This window comes from Nannobrachium achirus (assembly GCF_963921795.1).
Source record: "Nannobrachium achirus genome assembly, chromosome: 9".
NCBI classification, from domain to species: domain Eukaryota; kingdom Metazoa; phylum Chordata; class Actinopteri; order Myctophiformes; family Myctophidae; genus Nannobrachium; species Nannobrachium achirus.
In genome coordinates, this window is record NC_137818.1 from 37,598,661 (window position 1) to 37,622,381 (window position 23,721).

Sequence of the window (23,721 nt, forward strand, 5' to 3'; positions counted from 1 at the left end):
CAGTGTGAGTTAATTTTATTAAACAGTAGCCTACAGTATTACATTTCACCAGTAGGCTACTACTGGATTTCCCAACAGGAGTAGATTTGGGATAGAACGGTAGAACCTCATGGCACTGAACACATTTTTGTTCAAATTACAACTTTGTTTTTAGTTTTTGAGGTAGGTGACGTAAGGTGTGCGTTTGAGAAAGTTAAAGGCAAACTCTAGTGCGACTATGAATAGCTTGTTTCTATGGACAGAATTAGATCACCTTCAGGCCACTGGAGATCCCAGACTAGTTTGTCAGATTACTTTAAAAAGCATCTTTACAGTAGCCTATAGTCTGGTGTTACTGTGTGGTTTGGAATCTGCTCTTCAGATCTGCTCTTGCAAGTGTGCTCCACTACCAGACCGCACTATTTACTGAACAGAAATAGTAACATCATCACTTGTGCTTTGACTTTAATAGGACAGGCTCTGATTTCTAAGCTCTTTGCGTATAAATTGAACAAGGGAACAAACCCACCTTTGCAAAACCACTTTCAAAAAAGTTTAAAATGTTAACAATTAATAAAAGAATGTATATAACAATGTAAATACTTACAGTAACCAGTTGGCATGTGAGTAGCAAACTGAGAATAAGTCCAGAGATCGAACGGAACCGAGTGCCCATTTTCCACCAACCCAGCACAGGCTGCAAATGCTGGGGAAAGGAAAATCAAGGTCCTTCGCTCCTGGCCACTGGGGCAGTGGGTTGTATGTACCGTATGCACCTTCTTAGATGTTCTTTTCTATAAGAAAAACAAACTGCTCCTGTGCGTCCCACGCCCGGTGGGACTTCATCAACAACTAGCGATCCTCTAGCGTTTTGTTCTGAGAGAAAAATCAAAGCAAAACGCGATGTTTAAAATGCGTCTATAAGTCGCTCCACTTTCTCTTGCGCTCCAAAACTTCGACTTGTAATGCCAGGGCAAGTCACTGAGAAGTCCGACGCTGCTGGGATACACGAGCGCTCTGCCCCGAGTAAAAGGCGGAATGGAATTCAGGGAGTGCTGAAAGACAGTTAATCCCAAAGCGACGAGACGCCACCTAGACCTTGCCTCTTTTACATGAGCATAGGCCTACTCCAATTTGGCAGGGGTGGAAAGTAACTAAGTAGATTTACTCAAGTAGCCTACTAGTCTGTATTGAAGTAGACCTACAATTTTGAGGATTTTATTTTTTACTTTACTGGAGTATTCTCAAGTTTCAATCATTTTACTTCTACTCCAGTAGGCTACTAAATCTTAGAGGCAATTAGGCTACTGTACTTTTACTCCACTACAATTATTTGACAGTTTAGGATCTTTATACAAATGATAGGCCTACATTTGAAAACTTAAGAAATGGGACATTCCGCACTTTTACTTTCGTACTAGCCTCTATTTGGTACTTTTACACAAGTAGGCTACATTTTGTATATCCTACAGTAGGCCTACTTCAACTTGTAGTCTAACAGATATCTACATTGCAGTATTGATACTTATGTGAGTAGGCTACTTCTTCCATCACTGCAATTTGGGTCTGAATAATCCATAGCACTCGGAATCGGAGATATAGTAGCCTATAGCCTATTAATTGCACTGTAAAACCCTACACCTTCCTAACGGTTACCTAAACATGTTAACTGAACTCCGAGGGTGTATAGACCTCCAAATGTAACAATGAATAGCCTAACCAAATGAAGTTCTGAGGCTGTGGCTGTCTGTATTCCAAAATGTAACCAAATGAAAAATTTAACTGAGTTAGATAAATGATCTCATAAAATCGAGAACTTAATAATTTTCATAAAATATCAGAACTTGGACATGTTTAAGAATAATGTATAAATGAGGAAGATATTAATATAAGAATTGTCTATTATCATGAGTATGACCTAGTCCTGGACATGAGTCTACCAGCCCCCAATTAGGAGACTTAAGTTACACCTGAGCCTGAGGTGCAACAGTCCCCCAGGCCCGAGTAAATAAATGTCCATGAGCTTGGAATAAGATACAGGCTATATCTTTTTGGCAGGTATTCCCATAGTGTATAGGGTATTCCAAGTAGCAAACTGCCATTGTCTAGATTTCCCTGAGCTTTATTGCCCTCTGTCGGTCATAGATGGCGGATCGCACCTTAGGATATGATTGCCTATTGTATTTGAAGCAATGGATACATCACTCTAAAATCACGGAATAGGGGTCGTATTCTCAGTCCTGTGTTGCTATTCCTCCACACATATGCACTAACTACAAGTTAAACATATTGAAATACATAGGAACATTTTGTCGAGACTGAGACAAAGTGACTGTGTGACATATACAGTGGAGTTACTGTATGTTTGTGTTCATTCATATAATTGGTGCAAAGAGCAAGTCCCTCAGAGAATTCAGGGCAGCTGCTGCCAATTAAGAGCTGAACCCTGAATAGAACTGGAGTGGAAAAGGGTCTCATTTGCTCTCCAAAACAGACTAATAAGAGGAGCTGAACAGTATGGGCCAATAAGGCATGTGTGCCTCTTCGTAATGTAGCACTTGGAGAGGGATTCATTTACAATCTTGAGTTCTAGAGCATATTCCAGGGTTGGGATAGTGTAGAATTCCTATATTATAGATAACAGTATTATAACCACTAACCAGTCACCAGTAAGTCTCATGGCAAGGATTTGTTCCTGTGCTTTCTCGGTTTCTCTTGGGTACAAGAATCGATAAAGTGTGACTCTTCATGTGGCTAGCTGCTCTTTCACTTTGCCCTCATATGAGAAGTATCCCAGAGACCACAGTGGTGTGATTAAGGGACTCCTCCCTTGATGCTTGTCAGCAAAGAAAGCCTGGAAAATGTGTGTCCAATAGTTCATGCTATCAGCCTATCATTATAGCTCCCAAATCCAATGCACTTCTCTACAAACTGTTTAAAATACTTGTTTATCCTCAACCCCCATAGCAATGAAGGCTGAATCCTCTGTGACTCACAAACACCATCCATTGGACAAGGAACACTGTATTTCTCTCTGCCTTGACAATCCCGCCTCTAACCACTGGTCTCCAATAATTCTATGTTCACTATAATTGTTGTTACAACAATGGTGAGAGTGTGTATGCCTATCCAACAATCACAATTTAGAATAATGCTATGTACAAGAGAAAACAATATAAACAGATTTTCCTGGGTTTACAGAGTAGCTTACATTATAGATTTTACATGTGGATATGGATTTCATACAACAGCCTTCAGGCGTTGAGAGATGCATTTAAAAGCTATGAGACAACATTGGAACACAATTTTAATAGCACAGGATCAGCCCTTTATAGCGTCACCTCTAAGCTTAGCAGCAAGCTATAAAAAAAAAAACCCAAATATGATTGACTCTGAATGAGGACACTTCTCTTACAGTCTATAGTCATTATTAGAATCAGATCAGACATGAAACCTAGAGCCAAAGACATCAGGTGAGTCATCACCCTAACGTTTAGCCAGCTCTACTGTATGTTATTTCATTAAGAATAATTGTAGCACGCTATGTGTTGCCAACTGGAAGACACAGCTGCGGAGGACAGCCCTGACAAAGCGCAAAAGATCAGCCAAAGAATATAAAATGCTTCCGCCCTAGTGGGGTTCAACGCCCTTAGGGTATAACCCCCATACAGCTATACAGGAAGAGATGCGAAGACAGATGTGAGAGTAGTTACTGTTTTCCCTATAACTTCATTTCGGAGATTTATGTGAATCTTATATCCAGTCAGTGGAAAATGTGGCTCTATTAGGCCATCTACTGTCATAGCAATTCACGTTTTCTCTGCCAGATCTTCAACAATCCTCCCCAGACACACATAGTTTGAAAGATCTGTTTACAGAACAGATCTGAAAGAGAAGAATGTAGAGCAAAAATGTCCGTAACAGTATCACTGTTTGGATTTATTGTCTACTGTTGTACATGGAAATGTAAATATTAAAAACATGTATAGCGTCGTTCAATGTGCGAGACAAACATACCTTGAAATACAAATAAAATAAATTCTGATTCCGGGCATAGAATAGTTAACACATCAAAATCTATATATTTTTGTAGTAAACATTTCCCTTTCCAAAATATCTCTGTGGTAAAAAGAAAAATCAATGGTTTTTACAATATCCAAAATTCCAAATGACACCATATTGATGTGGATAGATTTACCCTGCAAACAAGAAGTATAAAAACACAAAATTAGATCTGGAATCACTTACCCTACCTTACGTTTTCCCAAAAAATAGAATAGAATAATCCCCACTCCTTGGGGTATTTTCTTGTCACTGTAGATGTATACTGTATGTCCCATCCTATAACAACTAGGAGCAGTGAGCAGCCATTCTATGGCGCTCGGGGAGCAATTAGGGGTTAAGTCACTGTGGCTGAGTTTGAAAGTACAGAAGTTTGCGGAGAAAGTTAAAAGAACCCGGCATTTGCTTGTAGAGGCCCAAGGCAGAGTTTTGGGAGACTTCATTGTTAACCTGAAAACAAGCATAGTCACCGATCAGACATGTCAACAAAAATACAATGTGGGAATTAGAAACCACTATAGTAGTAAATAGTAAATAAAAACTAAAAAAGATATAGCTGCAAGCAGCAATTATGGGGGCCCAGCAATAAATAAAATGCAATATACAATAGCTGAGTGCTCAGGGATAGTAGATAGAGGGTGCCTACGTGCTACGAGCTTGGCCCCCTAACAAGACCCTGATTTCATGCCTCAGAGATGTAGGCCTACAGCATATACAAACTTCCACCCAATTTAAAGAAACATTAATAGTAGGAGGGAACAACAAAAAAAGCATAACATCATTGTAAAACTAAAACTTAATATGAGATGTTGCATGTAAAAGCAGAAAACCTCACCATCATCAACAATGTGACCAGATCATCAGTAGCAGCATTTTCCTCAAGTATGCGATCCAGCATTTCTACGTACCAGGAGCCTGCCTGAGTATCCCTCCAAGACACATAACCTGTTGATGTCACACAGTGAGAGGCGCATTAGCAGGTCAGTTCTTCTGTATACAACCTACTCTTACATTATTAAAGATTGTGATGTCATTCTGTAGTACATGTGCCCTATGCATATCGTTACTGTCGGATGTCTAAAACCGTTCCTTTTTTATTATTCTTTTAAAAGCATTTATTATAGCCGATAAACAAGCAATTAGAGTTTAAAATCAACAAGCTTGTAGATCTATCTAACTATTTTCACTACTTTTGTGCAACACTCTTGTATGGTGAAGTAGGGCATTCATTTGCAAAAATATAAACCCATAATTGCCGGACTATAAGCTGCAACCTTTTTCCCATGTTTTGAACCCTGGGGCCTATACAACGATGCAGCTAATCTATCGATTTCACAGCTAATGGCCACCAGGGGCGCTCTAACACCAGCGGCTTAGTCAAGTGCGGCCTGTATATGTACACATTTGTTTTTCGTTCTAAACTTTGCTGGTGCGGCTTATAGTCCAGCAATTACGGTAAAAAGTTTAAATATGGAGATACAATGTTTCTGCCTGACGGCAAAGATTTCCCCAAAAACCCACGTACACCCACAAAACTGGCACAAAACTCTTATCGTCACACACACATACACACACACCAGGGGAGGTTGAGTAGGACACCAGAATGTCGCTAGGTGTGGGCAGTGTGGCTCTGGCGTCTGTTTCGTCAGACATGCTCAGAGAGTCACTGCTGGAGGACATGGGGATAGCATCTGTCTGGTCATCTGCTCCACCGATGGATGGCCTTGCTTCATCGGGCGACACCTCAAAGCCTGTATCTTTTTCACCTAGAAGACATCATTAAAGTTAAAATCCAACTTCCCAAATGAGACCCATTCTAAAGCACTGCTTGTAAAATAAACCCTAGGTGTGTCAGATGTTGCATGTTATTTCACTCTATTTATATACAGTATATATATATATATGTTACAGTATGTTCAAGAAACCAGTAAAAGTTGTCAAGGAGCACTCGTTTTGACGTTCACCACACACTAATCACCACCAGATGGCGACGTCAGCCACTGGATAAGAGAGTTACGTCACGCTTTGAACTCGCCGCAGACCGGAAGTGTTTACTCTTTATTTACTAGCCTAGCCTAGCCTAGCCTAGCCTAGCCTAGCCATTAGCTCCATTGTAGTCACTTGGACAGGGCGTTTAACGTGCGCTTGCCCAGGCCTTACGGCCTGGGCATAAATATAACGATTGCATTCACCACGGCTTCGTAACTCGCGCGGCGCTCCGCCGGCCGCGCGGCCCTGGCCCGCTCTTCGCGGCCACTCGCGCCTGCGGCGCTCGGGGGCGAAGAGCAGGACCAAGGTCCGCTGGCCTTCGCGCCGCTTGGGGCTTCGTGGACCCAGGGGGGCCTCGTAACTCGTTTGGGCTTCGTGGATACAGGGGGGCTTCGGTAGCCGCTCGCAGTGTCGTGGACAATAGAGCGGCGCACCGCCTGGAATACGTTGTTGTGGCGACCGCTTGCTCCGCCCCGTGCCGCACCACAAATATAACGATTGCATTCACCACGGCTTCGTAACTCGCGCGGCCCTGGCCCGCTCTTCGCGGCCACTCGCGCCTGCGGCGCTCGGGGGCGAAGAGCAGGACCAAGGTCCGCTGGCCTTCGCGCCGCTTGGGGCTTCGTGGACCCAGGGGGGCCTCGTAACTCGTTTGGGCTTCGTGGATACAGGGGGGCTTCGGTAGCCGCTCGCAGTGTCGTGGACAATAGAGCGGCGCACCGCCTGGAATACGTTGTTGTGGCGACCGCTTGCTCCGCCCCGTGCCGCACCACGAGTGCTCCGCGTCTCGAATGTGCTGTTTCTCTAATATACTATGACATATACATACAGTAAGCACAGGCGCGCGCGCGTGCGCTCGGGGGCGAAGAGCAGGACCAAGGTCCGCTGGCCTTCGCGCCGCTTGGGGCTTCGTGGACCCAGGGGGGCCTCGTAACTCGTTTGGGCTTCGTGGATACAGGGGGGCTTCGGTAGCCGCTCGCAGTGTCGTGGACAATAGAGCGGCGCACCGCCTGGAATACGTTGTTGTGGCGACCGCTTGCTCCGCCCCGTGCCGCACCACGAGTGCTCCGCGTCTCGAATGTGCTGTTTCTCTAATATACTATGACATATACATACAGTAAGCACAGGCGCGCACGCACGCGCGCGCACACACACACACACACACACACACACACACACACACACACACACACACACACACACACACACACACACACACACACACACACACACACACACACACACACACACACACACACACACACACACACACACACACACACACACACACACACACACACACACACTATATATAGGGATTACACTCATTACCAGTCAAAAGTTTGGACACAGCTACCAGTCAAAAGTTCTTTTAAACAATATATTTATTGTTCTTTTTTTTAGATATTTCAACATTTGACACATTGACACAACACATTGAATGAGAAGCTGTGTCCAAACTTTTGACTGGTAGCTGTGTCCAAACCTTTGACTGGCAGTGTATAGTATATATAGGTTATAATGTGTTCTTTAAACTTAAGGATATACTGTATAGTGGATTAACTGGACCATTGTGTTGTGATGTGGACTTGTGGAGTGGAGTGTGACATCTAGTGGTTGAATGTTGTCTATACTCTACCTTTAAAATCCAGTCAGGTACTATTCAGCTTAAAGTTATACCATCTAACTTTTTTTATAAAACAAATCTTAAAATTGTCCTAACTGTTAAATCGCTAAAGTTTTAGAACCCCCACTCCGTTATTTTCAGCTTCTGAAGCCTTCTCTTTATATGTTTTCTACTTAGCCGTGACAGGGGCGGGATTTCCCGGCAAAATTACGTCATCACACTACCGGCCAATCACAGCGAGGGTTATACACTGCCGGCCAATCACAGCGCATCTTGAAGTGGGGTCGCCATATTTGTAGTCGCCTGTGTGTCTCTATACTCAAAAGGTAATCTCGCCTACCAGGCAGGGTGAAGGAGTCCGTTTCTCCGGAATGCCTGAACGCACAGGAACCAGGGACCCCTCTAAAGATAGCTCTCGGCGAGGTGGAGGCAGACGCAGGGGTGTGAAGGTACGAAAAACGGCCGAAAGACGCGGACGCGACCGCGGTTTGCTATAGGGCTAATGACCACTAGTTGAGCATCTTACACAGTATAGCTTTAAGTAGAGTAACAATCTGGATTTTGCTTGGATACCATCATTTCCATGAGGCATTTTTTACTGTGATGTAATTGGTTTGTATGGCAAATAGCTTAATTTGTGTTTTTGTAAAGGAATAAGACAGCATTTTGATCAAAGAACCCCATGCTACCACACTTTGCTAAACATCATTGTGCGATTAATAAATCTTGAGATATTCGTAAACACATTTTGTTGGTAAATCAATCATTTCTTGAGGTAAATCAATAATTTATTCAGGGAACATTTAACATAAATACTTTCAAATAAATCAGAGATTAAATGCATTAAAACGTAACAATAATGTAACCGCACATGCGCACAATGATGTTTAGCGTTTAGCATGTTGGCTTACATCTCTCAAGCTTACACTCTGCAAGAAGATTTTCAAACTATAATGAAGTGTAAGGAAGCTAGTAGTATGTTTCTACTCAAAATCTTCCATGTTAGTTACCTCCTCCACAGGCCTGTATAAAGAAAAGTTTGGGTTTGCCCTGTAAGGACGGACAGTGCTGGCCATTGAGGTAGTTTGTGATCAGCTGAACAGGAACAGCGGGTCCATCCACACCATGCACTGCCCCAGGGAAGCGGTTGTGTTTCACCTACAAACATACATGTGTATTTCAAACCACAAATCACAAGAAGTTGTGCCACTGGTTGCAAACAGAAGAAAAATGCAAGACTGATCAGCAAGTCTGTAGGCGTCACTTAATTAACAACCAAATAATAGTTATGCTTTCTGAGGCGCTCTCTGAGGCGCTCTCTGAGGCGCAATCACAGGTACAGAATTTGAAAAGCATATTACCTCTGGCTTTTACATACAAGTTAGGAAACAAGGGGAATTTGATTTTATAAATATCATAGTAATAATTAAATACCACACACCTTCATCATTACATCTCAGGTTTTGACAGGAGGGTGAGCAAAGATTATGTATGTATTATATGCTACATTAATTTATTGGTGAAAAATACAGCACATCTTACCTCTGTCCCATGGGACAGCATGATAACCACACAACAGTCAGACTGTGAATGGTCTTTCTTTGATAAAGCAGACAGCTCATGTCTTATTTGCTGAAATGTGGAGCAAAATTGTAATTATTATTATTATTTTAACAAACATCGGATCATCTTTATATATGCAAAAAAGCGAAGAGACCAAGGCACTCTTGTAGAAGAATTAAAACACCTTTAATAATTTGGCTAATGCATAGCAAGAATAAAACATTTTCTTGCATTATCCCGACTATTAAAAGGTATTTTCAATACAATGCTTGTATCCTTGTAAGGCCTTTATATGTATGTAACTATTTATTAACCGGTCAAGAGGGATTTGTCAGCAGAAAATATGATCCTCACTTTATACTTCAGGTTCGTCTTAACTTCAACAATAAAGTTGAGGGCCTTGAACCGTGTCTCCAGCTTGGCAGCATCTATGTTGGACCCTGTGCGGTTACGCAGGTCACACTGGGGATCAAACTCCACATTGTTTATGATGAGGCAGTGTCCGCATGGCCTGGCATCCATTTTATAGCTCTGAGGTTAGCATAGAGATTAAGGGAAGTGTTAGAACAAGTTGTGCTGTAAATATGTGACGTGAGATGAAATAAATGACAACTTCACAGTAGTACGTGTGCCACAATGAAGAACTTGCACCCTGCTGCTAGAGTAATCTATGTGTCTTTCTCTTGGTGGTTGAGAGCAATTATGTGTTTACCTGAATACTGTCACGTCTTGTTCTCGCTGGTGGCCTTGGTCTTACATACTCCCCCTCAGGTGCTGTGATAAATACATTATTTTAAGTATTAAATACTCAAAACCCCAAACCCATTCTTTTCAAAAACCTTTGTTAGATCATATTGTGTCATCTTACATGGAGTGGGAGTAGTGGGGGGCCTCTGTATTGGATGGAGAGAGACTGTTTCTTTTATGCACTTGTCATTAACATCCATTGGACAGACTGTTAATGAAAAAAGACATTTGTTTATCATATAAGTCCTTAATTGGGCATAAAAAAAAAAAGATTTGTCTCTCTAAATTAACGTTCTTCAGCGGTTTTCCTTTTGGAGAAGAAATTGTGATCTCACTTGGATAAATGAAGAACATTATTATTATTAGTAGTAGTAGTATACAGTACAACTCTGTGTAGTAATTAATATACCATGGCACCATACACTCACCAACTGGAAGAGGCTGGACCACAGGACGGACAACATGGGTGCGTGGTGGAGGTAGAGGCTGGGTTGGTGCCTGACCGTTCAGTAGGAGCTCTGCCAAATTCTGCTGACCTGTCTCCTGAAGACACTCCAGGAATAATGGAAATGCCCGACTCCCACGGGTCTCCAAATCCACGGCCAACTGTCTGGCCTGGTCCCGTCTAGTCCCTGAGCTCTGATAAGAGGATAGAATGACATATTACAACGCCTACAGCAGGGGTCTTCAACAGGGGGTCCGGGACCTCAGAGTTACTACAGGTGGGCCGCCAAATCTTTGTGTGACAGGAGGATCATTCTTTTAGATTAACAACTTGAACCCTCACATCCCAATTCTGAGGAGAACTTTAGCCAAATAGATTGGCTATTTTGGCAAATAGGTAAAAAAAAGAGCAGAACAGTACAAAGTGAAAAAGCGACGTTTAGTAAGTAACAGCGATTTAAGTGGTTAAAAAAAAACATCAACACAAATCTAACAGACTGATGACAGTGCTGTCAAACGAATTTATGAATCCATCTATGAAATCAATCAAAATCTGAATCACACATTTATACAATTATATGTAGAGAGGGTCCATGTCTCTTCATGTCTCTCTCAACTAAGGGGTCCTTGGCCTGAAAACGTTAGAAGACCCCTGGCCTAATGAAACAATAAATATGTAGGCCTAGCCTATTCAGAGCTATCTCAACACAATTATAGTATGGGTTGCCCCACTGGTTCCCGAGAGACATAAAGGTGTGTGTGTCTAATTACTCTGCATCGACTGCAATGCACCTGTCAATTTTATGTCTGTGTCCCATATGAGTTCACTGAAGGAAGTGTACATGATATATTCAAGTGTCAATACAACCCTGTCGCCTGCAAAGAATGTGAATCTTGTGGAAAAGTGGAGATATTTTACTAGAAACCTTTTCTGCCTGAACTTTCAAAGGGATATGAATTATGACTACTGTAGATGACAAGAGTAGCCAATCCGTTTCAATACAAAAAAAAGGTATACAGGTTTCCGAAAGGATTTAGTGAACATTTAACAGTACACATGGAGCACTTCAAATTACAATTGCGCGAGATGGATCCCTCCACGAAAATGCATTGAGTGTTCTATGGCTGTGTTTTCATGGAATACAACATGACATGTATTGGACACCAGCCATTCTAGGACTGCCATCTACCTTTATCTCATCAATCATGTCTTGGGTGAAAACTCCTTTTTCAAGAAGTCGATCATAGAGATCCGATGGCTTTAAATCTCTCACAAGATTGGTCCTATTACGCTGGAGAATCTTCTTATGCATTTCTTCCATTTTTAAGAATAATGAAGATGTGAAACAAGAAACACCCTGTGAAAACAGAAAGAAACGGGTAGGTTGATGTTGATGATCAAGAGTCACTGCTTTACCTGTTTCACAATCACAACCAACTGGCCTTGGATCAAGACTATCATTTATGAATTTGATCAAGTCTGACTTTTGCTTTCATATTAGATAAGAAAGTAAGAGTCAGACTCTATAAAATACATCTATGGTGTTTTTGATTGATTGAATACTTTAACAGTTTGCAATAATGACATACGCTTATACAATGGTTCTCTAAAAAAAGAACACAAAATCCCTAAGCGTTTCCATTGGTGACAAACTGACAATGGAACAAAGAATATACAAGACAGACAAACAATATACAAGAAAGACAGTCAATGCAATATGTAATCTACTTAATGACATGGATGCCTTATCAAGGAAATGTATTATTATTCTTTATTCTTTATGAAGCAACTTACTTGTAGAGACTTGTCACTTGCATCTAGTTTCCTCGTTCCGATTGCAGTTGCATTCTACATTTCCTTGTTTACATCACCGGTGGCTTTGATTGGTTGAATGTAAAGACTACAATGACAGTATCCTGGGTTGGGCGTGCGTGCGTGATGTTAGTATCCCCGCCTGCCGTATGCATGCAGCTAGTTCTCCTTAACGATAGCGTTAAGGAGAACTCCTTCTTTACCTAGCAGCCTTTTCAGTATGCGCCGAGTGTTTCTCACTCAGTGACGTTTCTGCTCTGGTTTCGGCATACAAGCCGCTTGACCTGGTCTGGTCCATAGCGTAAGGTGAAGACGTAAAGCCTGGTAACGCGAGGTTAAGTGAAGATACTGATACATCTAAACATACCCTCGTTCACGTCAGAGCGAATGAAACCATAGATATGAATGAAACACTCAAACTCCCAGCATTCTTTTCGCCTTCTTCCCCTCCCTCTCCCTCCCCTGAGCTGTTCAGTCCAGTCCCCTCCTATCCTCTCCTCCCTGTCACAGCATCAGGTCCGGACCTGCGAGATGCTGTTGTTACACATCACACCCGTTGCAACCTGCGCTCTTTTCCGTGCTGACAGGCATCATTCGGAGCAGTCATGACGTTAAACATGTGGCGTAGAATCGGTTGAACCTATTTGTTTGAGGTGATTGAATATACAAGCATAATTATGGCCTTGATAAAGCTATAGCTATTGCTAACTTGTGTGGGGGGAAAATGCATGCATGTTTTGTTTTTCCCCCCAAGCTAGCAGATAATCATTCTAACAAGCGTGTTGCTGTCTGGATAACGCTAATAATTATGTATTTTTGTTTGCTCATTTGTTGTTTTATTTGGCTGGTTTGCTGATTTTGGTCTCCGATTTCGCTTTTAATTGATAAAGGTTAAGATTGTCACATTTGTATTGGCAATCATTATTGCCAACATATGGCAATATGTTGGCAATATTTGTATCATAATGCAGAGTACAGTGTAGAGTCTTCTTGGATCAAGACTATCAGATGTATTTGATCGATTTTTACATTTGAATAATTATCTATTACATCTATTATAGTCTTGATCTAAGGCCAAGTGCAGAGGTTGTTTTAGATTTGCAAGCATACTCAGAGAAATCAGTGGGGGCTATTGTCAAAATGCCCCAAAATGACACTAACCTTGCATTATGCTTTACATTATTAGGTGACGAATGACGATTATGGTACGATTTAGGATGTCTTTGCCATTGGCTTGTATGGTGGTCCTCTTGGTACTCCTGGCAGGATCAGTCTATGGAGCACATGAGGCGGACCCCTACAAAATCCTTGGAGTAACCAGAAGTGCAAGCCAAGCTGAGATCAAGAAAGTCTACAAGAGACTTGCTAAAGAGTGGTACCTATTTCCCTTTACAGTAACCATATGGCTCTTCTCCATTATGATGGATAACCCATACCTTCCATAATTGAAACTTTAAAACCTGTAAAACCAGAACCATCCCTGAAGTGAAAGTGAAAATAAACAATCTACATACAAGCTCACAAAATGTCACGAGGCAACACGCTGTGAGCTTGTAAAAAAAAAAAGTAGAAAAAAAAAGAAAAATCCAGGGTTACCTCGAAATCAGGATTCAGGGCTGACATTTCTGGGTTCTTCTGAGAACCTTTTCTGAAACTGAGTAAATTAGTGTATAGAAACAAATCCAGAACCTTTGAAATATGTTACTTCACTGATTCCCAAACACTGGGTCGGGACCCATTTGTGGGAAAAAGAAAAAACCTCTCGCCACACTGTCTTCTAATGCAAGTGTTTATTATTGTGGAATCAACAACGTTTCGGTCTTTTAGACCTTCATCAGGCTATCTTAATGTAAAAGATGAAGGTCAAAAAGACCTAAATGTTATATTGCTTTCCCAATAATAAACACTTTTTGGAGCTGTGTGGAACACAAGCTCCCCTATACGTGGCCGTGTGTGTAGGTATGTGGGTATGTGGGTGGGTCTGTGGGTCTGTATGTAGCCTGTATGTAGTAACCCTGGGTGACCAGAGAGGTGCTGTTGAGTCTAGCCTGCCCTGAGCATCAACTGCAATACACACACACACACACACACACACACACACACACACACACACACACACACACAGCTCCACTTCGAACAGAGGTTCGATTTTTCAGTTCACCAGACCTTTCTTTGGTCTGTTCCTCGAAACACCTGTCGCCTTTGTAGGTCTGAGTCTTTTCAATTATTATATTAAAAAAAAAATAACATGAATTAGAAAACAAAATAACAAGCTAAAAAGTTTGGGAACCACTGTGTTACATGGAGCCAATATTCTTACACGGGAAGCGAAATAGCCATTAGTTAATAACTAAACCTACACTATGTTAAAGCTATACTGTGTAAGTTGCTCAACTGGTGGTCTGTAGCAGTATAGCAAACCGCGGTCGCGTTTGCTTTTTTCGTCCGTTTTTCGCTCGCGGACCGGGCCGTCAGACCACCGCGTCCGCCTCGCCACGCCGAGACGCTTTCAATGAGGTCTCCCGTGTCCTTCTACGAGCAGCGGTTGGGGAGTTACATGCTAGACTCCTCTAGTGTAAACACTGCAGTGTACTTCCTGAAGGCGTGTTTCCTAAACCCACCAGAGAGCCCGGCAGTGTATGTTCTGCGTTGTGATTGGCCGGCAGTGTATAACCCTCGCTGTGATTGGCCGGTAGTGTGATGACGCAATTTTTCCGCGAAAACCGGTCCCGGGCAGGGATCATAGAAAACATATAAAGAGAAGGCTTTAGAAGCTGAAAATAACGGAGTGGGGGTTCTAAAACTTTAGCGATTTAACAGCTAGCTAGACCATTTTAAGATTTGTTTTATAAAAAAAGTTACATGGTATAACTTTAATGGAGACTGTCCTATCACCCTCCCCCCATCCCTAACCCTCAAAGGCATCCTGACAAAAACAAAAACCCAGATGCAGAAGACATGTTCATCAAGATCACCAAATCTTATGAGGTTAGACTTTCCTTTCTAGTTTTCTTTTTGCTTTGTAGTAGACTGACACGATGGTCTTCAGTCTTGTGTGAAACAGGTTATAAGGTCTTTATGATCCCATTCTTCCCAAATATCTAGATCCTATCCAACGAAGAGAAACGTGCCAACTTTGACCGATATGGACAGACTGACGACACCCAGCCATACGGTCACTACAGCCATCGCCATGACAACTTTTACTTTGACGAGTCCTTCTTTAACTTTCCCTACAACAACAAGAACAGCAGGGACTTTGCTGACAGCAAATACACGCTACACTTCAACCAGTATGTCAACGATGTGGTGCCCGACAGCTTCAAGAGACCATACCTGATCAAGATCACCTCGGACTGGTGCTTCAGTTGCATCCACATCGAGCCTGTCTGGAAGGAGGTGGTGCAGGAGATGGAGACACTAGGTAAAGACTGAAATAATCACTACTAATGGTTATACTCTGGCCTTAAGGCACTGCTAGTACCGCTGTAATTTAATGGATTTCAGTGTTCTACTTTACCTCTGAGCAGACTAAACTGGGACCCGGTCTGGTAACTTTGCTTGAGGGTTCGGGGAAAAACAAACAAACAATGGTGCCAATGGCACAACTGCAATAGCATAGCGGTGTCGTATAGAAACATGGGGCATCCAGCAGTTAACGAGTGGGACTTCCGCACTGGAAGATGCAACTTCATCCACTTCTTTTAGTCAGGTTTGAAAAAGCAAAGTAACCAGGCTGACAGCAAGTAGAAGAACACAGGTGAATGTAATTATCTTTGTGGTAGGAGAGAAAACCTGGACCAGAGTTTGGAACCACTGACTTATACTATTCACTTGGCTGTATATGAAGGTGGACATCTGTGCCATTAATGGTTTGTGTGTGCGTGTGCGTGTGTGTGTGTGTGTGTGTGTGTGTGTGTGTGTGTGTGTGTGTGTGTGTGTGTGCGTGTGCGTGTGTATGTGTGTCTGATTGACAGGAGTGGGGATTGGCGTGGTGGATGTAGGCAATGAAAGACGACTAGCCAATCACCTTGGTGCTCACCGCACACCATCAATACTTGGGGTTATTAATGGCAAAGTGACATTTTTCCATTACGCTTTGGCTAAGGAGCACCTGAGGCAGTTTGTTGAAGACCTCCTTCCCCAGAGGCTGGTTGAGAAGGTATTGACAAACAACAAAGTACTTGTGTTCATTATGATACACTAGTACTATAACAATAATATAAAGTGATTTCTTCTTTACACGACATAATTGAACATTGAATATCATAGGGCACTGGTTCCCAAACACTGGGTTGGAACCCATTTGTGGGTTGCAGACACATTTTTATGGGTCCCTTTATTTTTTGTTTCCTACATTTTGGTTTTTGATTATTATTTTCAAAACATTTTTAAAACCTTCCCAAAAAAGCATCATGAATTAAAAGTGAAATTCAATGATTCTTTTCAGTAATTTTGTGTAGAAATCTAAGAAATTCCACAAATGTTTAAAGAAGAAGTGTTTTCACTAGTTTGGGTCCCGGGCAAATGTCTAATTTCTCTTTTGGGCACAAGCTAAAATGTTTGGAGGAACCACATAGGGGAAGGTTTTTCACAAATTCTCTTCCTATCGCATTCTTGCATTAATCAACAAATGCATGGAGCATTTATGTAATATCTGTCAACTGTGTTTCAGGTCACAGACAGGAATGATCTCCAGTTCTTGAAAAGCTGGCATGAGCTCAACAAGCCTCATGTGCTTCTCTTCGACCAAGTGCCTGTAGTTCCTCTGCTGTACAAAGTAGGTTCCTGTGGTGGAAAAAGTACTCACATATTGTCGTTGTCTGGTGGAAACCTTGTATGTCCAAAATTCTTCGTTTTGCATTTATCATCTTAAAAATTATTTAAACGAGTGAAAACAGCCGATCTACAAGCACACAACACCTCGCACCGCGAGGCGTTGTGTGCTTGTAGATCTGCTGTTTTCACTACCTTTGTGCGATGGCCTTGTATGATGAAGCAGGGAAAAAACTTACAAATTTGAAACTTGGAGATACAAGGTTTCTGCCCGACAGTAACAATATATTACTATAAGTAAAAGTATCAATACTGCAATATAGAAATATTGTGTTTGGCTGAAGCCACACCAAAGTACCTATGACTCTATGAGAGTGGAATCCCCATTTCGCCAATGCATTTCAATGAGAATGGAGCGTTTTGTTTGCAGAAATCCTCTACTGACATGAAACCACCCCCTTCCCATTGAAAAGCATTGGTGGAATGGGGATTACACTCTCATAGGGGAGAAAAGTATTTTGTTGTGAACATTTATTTGATCCTTTTCCATAGTTGACAGCATTTGCCTATAAAGACTACCTGCAGTTTGGCTATGTGGACCAGGGTCTTTCGGAAACGGTTAATCTGCTGAAACAGTTCAACATCAACACATATGCACCCACCATGCTGGTCTTCAAGGAGAACACAGACAAGCCAGCTGACATTATACAGGTTAGAAAACTACAGGACAGAAGGAGGACTTTTCACCTTTAATAATTGATTTAATAATACGTCTAAATACTGTAACAATATAGGTATCATATTGATGTGTGTTTCTGTAAAGTTCTTTTCACATTTCCAATTATTATTATTATCTCTAATTATTGCATTTTATTCTAAAATAAATTACATTTTGTTCTCCACAGGCCAAGGGAATGAAAAAGCAAATTATTGATGAGTTCATATCAAACAACAAATTTCTTCTTGTTCCACGGCTGGTGAATCAGAAGCTATTTGATGAGGTCTGCCCTGTCAAACAGTTCCATCGACGCAGGAAGTATGCTTTCTTTTTTGTCCCCTAAAGCGAATATAGTGTGTGTGTACATGCATGTGTGTGTGCCTGCATGCATGCATTATTATAATTATAATAATATATAATGATATATGATTATCAAATCAGTATAAACATTGAGACCTGGGTCTCTTTTGCAGAATGAAGTGGACAAGTAGGGGATAGACATAAAAGGACAACACAAAGCACAGCAGACTACCGATATTACTCTTAGGATAAACAGAACATGGTGGTCAACTGTATTGAATGCCTCTGTCAGATTGATTAATAAAGCAACACAATTATTTTTGTCTAGAGAAGCCCTGACATCTAAGACATTTACAGAATGTAAAATCTTATAAGAATCCAGGAAATATTTGATTTACAGTTTCACATTAACAAATGTCTGTTTTAGGCTTATTACTTGTTTCCTATTTTGAGTGTCTACTTATCCAATCTGATTCATGTCTATGTGCTATAGATACTGTGTACTGTTAATGACGGGTGAAGAAGAGACATTTTCTTCTGGAAACGAGGCCTTCCTCTCGTTTGCCTCCACCAACACCAATGAGGTGGTGAGGTTTGCCTACGTCTACCAGAGGCTCCAGCAGCCACTGTGTGATGTCTTGATGCAGAACACGGATGGCCCGCCACCATCACCACCACCACCACCACAGGTACATGCTGATCCACCACGGCTGCATACCCTATGTGTTGCCAGGGCTTTGCCATATATAATCTATGTTCTACCACTTTTTGTGGTCACATTTTCAGATACTGGATTCTGATTGGCTTAAAACAGTGGTAAATCAGTCAACAACCTTGAGTTAGCTCATGGACTCGCCCACTGAAACAATTAATAATTGTAACTAAATAACCTTGCAAGTTATAACTGTGTTTCGCCTCGTGCCACAACCCTGAAACAGTGGTAAATCAGCCAACAACCCACTCCCTCTCATGGTAAATGGCTTACTTCTGTTTCAATGCATAGGCTATTAGTATTATGCATAATACTGTACATTAACTTAGTCAGAACCTTTTTGAATCCTTGAAACTTGAACCTTTGTTCTCAAGAAGTCTTTTGTTCATAATAATAAATAATATTAACTAGAAAGGTGCAATTTTGGGAATTTGTAAGTGTGGTTGCACTGACGTGAGTCCACTGGGGAATGAATTTCGTCTTACCATTTATATTTTATATTGTAATGTCAAGTGTAGCAGGACCAAAAGCTTCACTTTTCTGTTGTGTAACAAAAGGCTAGTTCACTTTGCTGGCAAAATATTCTCTGACCTAGAACAAGGGGCCGGGGACACTAATAATTATGTCCCCGGCCCCTTAAGTTGTTGTAGGGATGTTTTTGTACATCATTTGCACATGCCTGAAATTCATACTGTGCATTTACCCTTCCTAACTATTAGGAGCAGTGGACTATTTTTAACAGCACCCTGGGAGCAGTTAGGGGTTAAGTGTCTTGCTTAGGGACACTTTGACACGGTTTTACACAGAGGCGTCAATTGGGTATGGCAAGCTATGGCAGCTGCCATACCTTGGCTACAGGGGAAAATAATACAATGTACTGTAATCGTGCCTGTTGCTAAGGTATGGCAACATGACTGGTGTCTTGCACGCGCGCAAGACACCAGTCATGTTGCCATACCTTAGCTTTTTCTGAACTGACGCTAAAATAGCTGCAGCTATTTTAGTTGCCTATGCACTCAATACAATGAAATGATAGTATGGCACCTATAGAAAATGTAATAAAGTAATACATTTGGGACCTGGGATTAGAGCAGGTGTGGCTGTCTTCATTATATATATTATTTTATTTATTTTAAAATGTAAAAAATGTATTTTAGGAGGACATGCTCCTTTAAAAAATGTGTCTAGACTCTAGAGTCCTTTCCGTGTGCTCTATTTGTATGCTTTCTGACTGCATTGTGGCGTGGATTTGTGTCTGTGTGCAGGTTGTAATCCTAGAAAGGCGTAATGCTGCAGGGAAGGCACTGTACAAACCGGTGACGGCATGGAATGGCAGTGACGAGGACAGGCAGCGACTTGTGGAAGAGCTGCAGCGACTCCAGAAGGACCCTTCCATCCTCAACTATGATGCTATGCTGCCGGAGCTCAACAACGAGTTTGCCTCTGTAAATTACTCGTGATATTAAGGAATATTGAGCATCGTCTGGCAGGCTTAATTTGATTATTTCACAGCTCCAGAGTTAATTTTACATTTACCTATCAACCAGTTCTAATCGGACTAAATATTACATTACAGATGTTTGTAATCCGGTGGATCTATGCATCTTATGACTACCTTACTGAAGTCATCGATGACATTCTGCATAATAACTGGTAAGTGTTAGCTAAGAATTAATTCAATGAATTTATACCGGTAAAAAAATCATTAGGTACAATTAATCCATATCACAAATATCGTAATGTAAATTATTTTTCAGAGGTTTACTTGTAGAATTTCGGGAGAAAAAAAAAACAACTTCATTAGATTGTGATCTACGATATTATACAACTGTATACACTGAGATGTGAGTACTGAATCTTGTACTCAGAGTCTCAGACATGTCTTGATGTTTTTGCAGGCGTGAGATGATGCCTCTCCTGTCTCTCATCTTCTCTGCCTTGTTCATCTTGTTTGGAACTGTAGTCATCCAGGCTTTCAGGTAGGATTTACTTGTTTAGATCCACTCAACACTCACCTTCATGCAGTCCACAATACACAAAAAACACTTGAACAAGATGGAGACGAGACAGTAAAATCAAGACATCCTATAGGGCAGTGGTTCCCAAACGTTTTAGGTCAAGACCCGAAAGAGAAATTTGACGATTGCCCGGGACCCCCAAACTAGTGAAAATAGCAGATCTACAAGCACACAACACGTCGCTCCGTGTTGTGAGCTTGTAGATAGGCTATTTTCAATACTTCCTAAACATTTGTTTTCTAATTCATGGAATTTATTTATTTATTTTATGTATTAATGAAATCATTTAGAAAACATCATTGCATTTTTATAAAATCTTTTTTTTTTCTTTTTTTTTTTTATGTAACAAAAAAAATGAATACATTAAATTAATGAATTATTATTATTCTTTTGTCACCAGAAAACCACACCCACTGCTATGCCCTATTAATGAATTCTATTCCAGTGCATGACCTAAGAGAAAACGTACTCAGAAATCTTGCTTGGCACTTTCTTTCTGATTTCAGTGACTCAAGTGAAGATAAGCCGACAAAACCAAAACCAAAAGAGGCAACAAACACAGAAAATGGGTCACAGGGTGCCAGTAGCACTTCAAGGCAAGCCAATATCTATATTACAGTATATACAGTACATAATATGCTCAAGTACTAACACAACCATTGTTTATGTGTTTAACCCATTTAGAATCATGTTGCTATATACTGTACTGTACATAGAAACAAGAACCCAAAATGGGTTCACGTCTTGAAAGGTAAAAGCCCCAAAAGAGGTTCCAGTCCAAAATGGGTTAAACATCAAGCTCTCTCTCTCCATAAAAGGATTGAACACTCTCACAGGCCTAATATGGACTAATGTTTTCAATTCCCTATGTTTGTTCTATGTATCTCAGTCGGCCGCCTAAGAAGAATTTTGTGGAGGTGACAGAGTTGACGGATATTACATACACCAGCAACCTGGTAAAGCTGAGGCCTGGACACATGAATGTAGTGCTTGTCCTAACAGATGCCTCCAAGAACATTCTCCTCAGCAAATTCGCCAAAGAGGTCTATTCCTTCACAGGGTGAGCATACCAACTTACGTGCTGTATTGTGTAGCACAAAGTACTTCTGCCCTCCGAGCCATCCCCATTGCTTTCAAGAAGCGTAATATGTATTTATCATTTATATTTCATGCTTGTAGTAGGCAGCATGTAATTTTATTTCTGAACTAGAGGATTTGTTGCATGTGATTTTATTATTACATTTATTTGAAAGAATCAACAACAACTACAGTAGTTATTCAAACTTCATCACCACAATAAATATCACACCTGTAGTGTGAATTAAGTGAGTGGTGCTGTTTAGGAGTTAATTTCATCAAGCGTCCCACTAGCCACTGTGCCGTTTGTGCCAAGATCTAGGCCATCATCTAGGCCAGATGTAGGCCACGTTTCAGTTTACTTTAGGGCCGGGACATTTTTGGGGAACCGGACAAAGCCAGATGTTGGAGCGTAGCTTCTTCCAGGAGCACTGCTTAAAATCTTCACACTGGTGGTTATCTTTACCCTGGAGAAGGCAGTGTAACACTGGCCATGACGCAGCTGCAGGTAGATGCCAACTCATTAATTCTTTTGGCCCTGACCCTTTGTTGAAGCCAGGCAGCGTGACAGACTTTGTGTATCCAGGCTGGCAGCTGTGCTGTTTTAACTACCCTCTGTAGAGCAATTGCTTGTAGTCGTGAGTAGAGCATCTTCCATGCTAAGCAGTTAAATAGTCATTCCATGCCACCTTAGCAACAGTGTCCAGCTCAGGTCCTTGCTGATGTGAACCCAGAGGAACCTGGAGCAGCTCACTTTCCATTGCAGCCCTGTTAAACCTCTGTAGATGCATGCAGTAGGGCAGGCCCCTCAGTGGACACACTCTGGGTCAGTAATGGACTGTTTATGTAAAGTGTTCAAATTGTATGCAAAAGTATTTGAAAGGGGGAAAAGCAGGCTTTTCAAATGCCAGACTAATGAACGATATTTGTGCCAAGTTTGGAGGCAATTGGACAACTTGTTTGCTGTGACAACGCGAGCACGCACGCACGCACGCACGCACGCGCACGCACACGCACACGCACACGCACACGCACACACACACACACACACACACACACACACACACACACTGTCCAATTGTAGTAGTAGATGATATAAGATCATTCAAAGCTTGTCAGGCTATCATGTTCATTGATATTGGTTCAGTTGTACGTTTCACATTCTACATCCGTAGGAGCGCAACGTTGCACTTCTCCTTCCTGAATGTTGACAAGCACAGCGAGTGGATGGACACCCTGCTGGAATACGCCCAGGACGCCATGCAGATCGACACGGATGAGGACGAGGGGGGAACCCACAAGATGGACTACACCGGCTATGTTCTGGCACTCAACGGACACAAAAAGTACCTTTGTCTCTTTAAGCCCGTCTACACCGGGGAGGACCTGGACAGCAAGTCGTCCGAGGATGAAGGGGGCACCGGAGCGGGGAAGCCGACGCGCAGGACCAGCCGATCTCGCGCCATGGCCACCCTGCAGATCCACCACAAGCTGGACCGCCTGGGGCTGTGGATGGAGAGGCTGTTGGAAGGTACTCTGGCTCGCTACTACATCCCCGCCTGGCCAGGACTGGACAAGATCACGTCTAGTAAATAGAGAGACTATTAAGCCTGGTTTATACTTCGTATACTGCTGTCATGCACAGAATATAACCGATCTACGAGCTCACACCGTAGTGAGCTTGTAAATCTGCTATTTTCGGTGTAGTCTCTCAAGAACAGCCTAACTGAGCTCGAGTTACAACTGAGCTCCAGTCAAGTGAAAAGGATCGACCTTTTCTTTGACGATGGCTAGCCAGATTGTTTTCGGTGTGACACCGACATACAGCGAAGCATAAATGAGGTGTTTGGCTGTTTTCCAGCTGTTGCATTGAAACAGTTTGCCTCAAGTTCTGCC

At 41.9% G+C, this 23,721-nt stretch overlaps 3 protein-coding genes across 6 annotated transcripts in view; 1 reads left to right on the forward strand and 2 right to left on the reverse strand.

Moving 5' to 3' along the window:
* The window catches only part of hspg2 (heparan sulfate proteoglycan 2), a 125,951-nt gene extending 125,042 nt beyond the window's left edge, over positions 1-909 (reverse strand). For all 4 annotated transcript variants that reach the window (XM_080734076.1, XM_080734074.1, XM_080734075.1 and 1 more), the window contains exon 1: positions 587-909. In XM_080734076.1, the coding sequence (XP_080590202.1) occupies positions 587-655 (69 nt within the window). In that variant the 5' untranslated portion in view covers positions 656-909. The remainder of the gene's footprint in view (positions 1-586) is intronic.
* A 3,420-nt stretch (positions 910-4,329) lies between these two features.
* On the reverse strand, positions 4,330-12,232 carry casp9 (caspase 9, apoptosis-related cysteine peptidase). The gene is made up of 11 exons (XM_080732481.1): positions 12,207-12,232; positions 11,602-11,769; positions 10,396-10,606; positions 10,089-10,175; positions 9,933-9,994; positions 9,575-9,751; positions 9,200-9,289; positions 8,668-8,815; positions 5,619-5,807; positions 4,877-4,986; positions 4,330-4,491 (listed from the first exon to the last, which is right to left on the reverse strand). The coding sequence occupies exons 2-11, from the start codon at positions 11,731-11,733 to the stop codon at positions 4,384-4,386; spliced, it is 1,314 nt and encodes a 437-aa protein (XP_080588607.1). The 5' UTR covers positions 11,734-11,769; positions 12,207-12,232; the 3' UTR covers positions 4,330-4,383.
* Positions 12,233-13,441: 1,209 nt separating this feature from the next.
* Positions 13,442-23,421, forward strand: dnajc16 (DnaJ (Hsp40) homolog, subfamily C, member 16; the record flags this gene model as incomplete). The annotated part of the gene is made up of 14 exons (XM_080733981.1): positions 13,442-13,599; positions 15,146-15,212; positions 15,330-15,648; positions 16,202-16,386; positions 16,900-17,004; positions 17,553-17,711; positions 17,906-18,036; positions 18,512-18,707; positions 19,996-20,175; positions 20,307-20,383; positions 20,629-20,709; positions 21,255-21,344; positions 21,638-21,808; positions 23,001-23,421. 14 exons carry the CDS (start codon positions 13,442-13,444, stop codon positions 23,419-23,421), a joined length of 2,340 nt encoding a protein of 779 aa, XP_080590107.1.
* Positions 23,422-23,721: the final 300 nt, after the last annotated feature.

Bases quoted from the DNA above. Each gene is read 5' to 3' on its own strand.
- casp9 (XM_080732481.1), bottom strand. From the start codon at position 11,733: ATGGAAGAAATGCATAAGAAGATTCTCCAGCGTAATAGGACCAATCTT. The intron at 10,607-11,601 runs GTAGATGGCAGT...TCCTCTTATCAG, and splicing joins ACATGATTGATGAGATAAAG to AGCTCAGGGACTAGACGGGA. The intron at 9,752-9,932 runs GTAAACACATAA...TGCTAACCTCAG, and splicing joins CAAGACGTGACAGTATTCAG to AGCTATAAAATGGATGCCAG.